We start from the raw sequence: 5,552 nt of genomic DNA, 5'->3' as shown, positions 1-5,552 counted from the left end.
TTTTTTTTTACATTGTCAACAGATTTATTTTTTAAAAGGATTAAAAGAAAAACACATGAGGCACAGAACTATGGAAAAAAATTAAATACAAATGTAGGCTGTTTTGCTAAATGTTTTATAACCACAAGAAACTATTACAGAGAATGCTTTGTATGCACAAAAAAGATAGAGGTATTCCCTTAGCAAGGCTGAAGATTTTCAGTCTCTGTATTTGGAATTTTGGCTGCAGTCCTTAGTTTTGGTTGGATCACTGGATGTGTTGTACAGTCCATGCTTTTAACCAGATTTGAACAGAAGAATGGCCACCTGGCCCAGGAAGAAGTAGATGAAGTGTTTGGTTTCATGCGTCACATAACTACCGAAGTTCCTCCCTACAATGCAGTGCCAGGTGGGTTTGTACTTCTTGTGAAACGCCTTCTTGATGTGGGCTACAATGTCCTTTTCTATGTTATATTTCTCCAGTGCCTGAGTAGTGCATTCCACCGAATCCTTTTGCATCTCTTCTGACATGTCCGCATTTTTTTCCATAGTTTTATTGAGAAACAAATAGCAATGAAGCAGTTTCAAATCGAATTGGTATGACAGTTTCAATAATTCACACATTGCATACATTCTTCCTAGTGGTTAATTGCTGTACAAGATGAGGACATGATATCCTATTTACAAACACCATTAGAATAAATCCCTCTATTCATTTAGAGAATGTAACTATATATCTATCCTAACCACTTTGAATACACAGATACAAAATGGACATTCACCTGTATCCCCTTTTTTTGTTAAGTTCTGTTCTTTGAATATTATAGGTGTGTAAACTCAGTAAAATATTCTAAAAGAGTTCAGTAGCCCATAATAGTACTGGGTCTTCCACTTGACTGGCAATGTCAGAATTGTTGACCTGAGTCCCCTACAGCTCAACATAACAGCATGGCTTTACTTCTTATATTTCGTTTTTGTACTTTTCTGCTGGATGGTAAAGACCAAGATAAAGCAGGACCTATGCAACAAGATTTGTAGCTTTTGGGTCTGACAAGGTCAGTGAAATCCCCTCAGGATTTATCCTGAGATCCTGTACCTCAGATTGTAGATTGCTTTGTCAGTGTCAGCCATGTGGATGAGTCACAGCCATTGCTTGGCCAATGTGCTCTCTGTGAAAGCCTGAGAGAATGTTTTCTCTCCATGTGACTCTCCTTAGGCACACTCTACATCATCAATCACTTTCCTCTTTGGGCCCATAATCTCCTTGATCAGAACATTTGGGACACTGCCAAGTTACATGATGTAACAGTACAAGTTCCACATTATTGATCACTGTCTTTTGGTCACACATAGTTACCATGGAGCAGGAGCTGGCTGACTGCAACCATCTCCTAGAGGAGGTAGTGGTACCACTCAGTCTGGCACAGAGATGCTTTAGCTACTGAAGCTATGGAGCATCTCTTCAAATACTAGGATTAAAAGTTCCCATTCAACCCATCTATTCCTTTTCTGAGTATCTACTTCAAAGAGATGAAAACATCATCCCACAGTGATATATGTGCACCCACGTTTATAGAAGAACAAATTGCAATCACAAACTCTTAGAACCAACACAGTAGCCCATCAGCTGAGGAATGGATTAAAAAGTTGTGGTTTTTATACTATGGAGTACTACTTTTCCAGAAAGAAGAATAAGCTTAAGACTTTTATAGGTGAATGAATGCATTCTAAGATCATATTCATAAGTGAAGTAAATTACTCCCACATGTGTGAATATATTGTCTTACTGGTGTGACAAACTGAGTATATAAGAATGAAACTATGCAAAATATACAAAATAAATTGTGAATTTGGAAGAAATTGTTCAAAAGAAAAGAAAATCTATGATTGGAAAGTGGATGAAGGAAGAAAAGGAAAAGGAAAAATATGTATATTTATACACAAGATAATTAAGATAGTTATACATCTAGCTTCTCTTAGTTCATTGAAAAGAAAAGTTTGTGAGAATATTGTTTAGACAATATTTCATGCCTATATAATGTACTCTGTGTACTTATCATGAAGATAAAAGTATACAATGTGTTAATTATTGTTACTGTCCTATTAGCCTGTTTTGAAAGTGTGTTTTATTTTTATTTTTATATCTATAAAAATAATTTTAAGTAGAATTTCAAGAGGTTTGTGGATTAGGAACTACTGTATTTAAGCAATGAATCCTCTAAAACACTAACATTTAGATTTTCAATAATACAAACAGCCTGCTGTAGCACATATGCCATAGGTTTACTACCACTGCTCTAAAGACTTTCCACATTGTAATGGATTTTCTTAGTCTAGTTCTTGTTCTGTGACCCAAGGAAACATAATTCATTTGTTTTCTACAACATGCCTGCCACCTTTATATGAATTCTCATTCTTACAGCCAACCTGCAAAGGAGTTGCCTTCCATGTTTTACATATAAAACATCGGCATTAACTCCACATATGTAATATAAACCTTATGCATTGCCAGACATGTATTAAAAAAAGGAAGGAGATCAAGAGATGGCAGTAACTACAAGGTAGGTAGAGAATGGAAATGACAGCATGTCACTCCCAAAAGCTAATATTTCACTTTCCTCCGTTCCATTTTAGTAGAGTTCAGAGTGAGTTCATATCCATTATTTATCGGCTGTGTCATTTGAGACAAAGCACTTTTTATTTGTCCACAAAATCTAGTGTCAAAAAAGTATTATTTTTGTACATTTGTCATGATGTTTGAAGACCACACATGAAATCTTGTCACAAAGTGACAAGTCAGATCATTTCCGACTTCCTATTTTTAGTAGTTATATGCAAGTGTTTCCCTTGTAGTACCTTTGATTCCTTAATGATATAGCTCTTTAGTCAAAGTCTTTCTTTCTTTTTTTTTTTTTTAGATTTCCAACTAAGAAAATTAGTAAACTGTGGTCTTAAAGAATACTTGATCTTCATTTGGAGAAAGATATCACTTTAGAGATAAAATTAAAAGTCATTGCATTAAACAACTATTATTTTTGTTTTGTTTTGCAGTACCAGGGATTGAACTCTGGACTGCTTGCTTACCAGGCAAGCACTTATTCTACTGAGCTCTCTCGCCAACCCTAAACAACTATTATTAACATTAATTTTTTATCAGTCTCATAGTGAGATAATTATAGGCATAAATTATTGATCAAGATACCTAGGTACTACTTCTAGTTTTGCCACTACAGTGTTTTTTTTTTTTTTGTGTGTGTGTGTGTGTGTGTGTAACCAGGGATTGAACTCAGGCCCTTGTGCTTGCCAGGCAAGTGATTATTCCACTGAGCCATCTCCCTGGCCCCACTACAATGGTTTTATAGGCTCTGTGGTACACATACATAATCCAGGAATTCAGGGAGGCTGAGGCAGAAAGATCCGTTTGTTCTCAGCTTGGGCAACTTTGCAGATTAGTGAACCTTTTTCAAAATTAAAACAAATAGGAAAGATCTAGTGATGTAGCTCCATGCAAAAACCCTAAATATAGTCCCTAGCACCAGAAAAAAAAGTCAGACAAATTACTTCCATACTGAACCTTAATTTCCCCATCTGGAAAATGAGGAAGTTGGCCTAGATAGCTCAGCATTAAGAGCATCAAGTGTGAAGTGAAACTGCCTAGAGTTAAATCACAACTTTTCTTGCTAAAAATAAGAAATCATTATAATGTTCATTTCATAGGATTTGGAGGAGAATTAAATAAGAAAATGTATGTATAACATTCAAAATAGTCACTGGTGAGTGTAAAAAAACAGCTCAATAAATTTTAAGTCCTACATTTGAGGGTTCCTACCTTCAATTTAAAACTCAGGATTTATTGTCTAGAATGCTGTGGCTAAATTATTATTTACTGAAACAACCATAGATTTTATTCATTATTTGATTAATTCAGCAAATTGTTGTTGAACACCTGCTGCTTATCAGCAACCTTAGAGAGCTTCTGAGCATGCCATGGTGAACAAAATAGGACTTTGACTCTTAAAACTGTTACATTTAAGGCTGGACAGATAACTCAGCAGACTAAAGCACCTGCCTAGGCAGGCATAAGTGACCAGGGTTTGATCCCCAGTATGTCATGTGGGTCCCACCCCTGGCCCACACTGTGACTGGGTGTGGTAGCTCACACCTGTAATCCCAGTGTTTGGGAGGCTGAATACAGGAGGATCACTACAAGTCTGATCTGTATAGTGAGACCCTGTAGACACTGTACTAAATACATTTAAAAAAATGTTTTAATGGTAACAAAAACACTTTGATTACGAGTGAATCTTATGTTTGTTTTTTGAGACAAGCTATCCATGTAGTCCAGGCTGGCCTTGAATATTATATAGCACAGGTTGGCCTGCCACTTGCAGTGATCCTCCTTCCTCAATATCCAAAGTGCTGGGAGTACAAGTGTGCTCTATCACACCCAGTGAGTGTATAATTTTTCTGGTAGAAGCAGGAAAACTTTATTGGGGAACAGTAAAGACTACTGAGATATGAGAGGCATGGTAGATTAACAAGTGGTCATGAACTTGTAACACTCAGGTGAACTGAACTAGCATGATGCTGAGTTTGGGAGGTCCTCCTGAGTATTATTGCCTGTACCATAAGAGGCTTCTCCTCATCTAAGAAGTTTGGGATCTGACTGTTGCTTAGGATGGCTGTGATATTGTTGAGGAGATCTCTGGTTCTTACATTGAACATTGCTTTTTGACTCCAGTTCAGATCCCTCAGCCTGCTGGCACAGATCTTGCATCCTACTACAGACTTTCTAGCTTTCACCATGGACCACTGGGCCTTCCCATCACAGGTCTGTGAAACAGGCCTGCATGAGGCATTGTCATGGGCTATTGACCTCCAGATTGACTCATGAGGGGCATTGTTATGGGTTCTAAGTCTTTTCTTTTCTTTTTTACTTTTTATTTTTATTTTTTTTTATTTTGTTTTTTTGGTGGAACCAGAGATTGAACTCAGGCCCTTATGGTTGCCAGGGAAGCGCTTATTCTACTGAGCCATCTCCCTGGCCCCTGGGCTCTAGGTCTTTAGCTGGACTCATGCAGGACATTACTGTGGGATCCAGGCTCTCAGATGGATTCTTTGGTCTTAGTAGGTTGACTATGGTCTTAGTGTTTCCTGCCCTCTGTGTATATGACTCTTTAGGCAACTATCATAAAATAATTCTTTTTTTTTTTTTTTTTTTTACTGGGGACTGGGGATTGAACTCATGCCCTAGCTCTTGCCAAGGAAGCACTTATTCTACTGAGCCATCTCCCTGGCCACTCATAAAATAATTCTTATAAATTGTGTGTCCTATATTGTTCCCCCATGTAAACCCTTGACTACAAGGAGGGGTCGAGAGTACATTGATATACCAAAGCACTTTGTGAGGAGTAACTTACCCAGCAAAGTAAAATACGGGTATGACATGGGTTAAATGATAATCAATCCATAGGATTAAAAGTATAACTTAGCTACTTAGCTAATATTGATCCAATGGGGAAGTGGGGCATTTAGCAATGTTATATGGCTAACATAATTAACATTGGCTTATC

The 5,552-nt window shown here is 37.2% G+C and overlaps 1 protein-coding gene across 1 annotated transcript; it reads right to left on the bottom strand.

The window, feature by feature from the left end:
• Positions 1 to 273: 273 nt before the first annotated feature.
• Positions 274 to 1,330, bottom strand: LOC101592678 (dynein light chain 1, cytoplasmic-like). Its single transcript, XM_004648015.2, has 2 exons — positions 1,308 to 1,330; positions 274 to 523 (listed from the first exon to the last, which is right to left on the bottom strand). The coding sequence occupies exons 1-2, from the start codon at positions 1,328 to 1,330 to the stop codon at positions 277 to 279; spliced, it is 270 nt and encodes an 89-aa protein (XP_004648072.1). The 3' UTR covers positions 274 to 276.
• Between the last annotated feature and the right edge of the window lie 4,222 nt (positions 1,331 to 5,552).

This window comes from Octodon degus, unplaced genomic scaffold (assembly GCF_000260255.1).
Source record: "Octodon degus isolate 3935 unplaced genomic scaffold, OctDeg1.0 scaffold00345, whole genome shotgun sequence".
NCBI lineage: Eukaryota > Metazoa > Chordata > Mammalia > Rodentia > Octodontidae > Octodon > Octodon degus.
Note: the sequence above shows the minus strand (reverse complement) of the source record. Positions and strands in the feature narration are given on the sequence as shown.

Excerpts from the sequence above, each read along its gene's own strand:
- LOC101592678 (XM_004648015.2), bottom strand. The coding sequence starts at position 1,330 with ATGTGTGACCAAAAGACAGTGAT. Across the intron at positions 524-1,307 it reads TGTGACCAAAAGACAGTGAT|AAAAAATGCGGACATGTCAG; the intron begins CAATAATGTGGA and ends TAAAACTATGGA.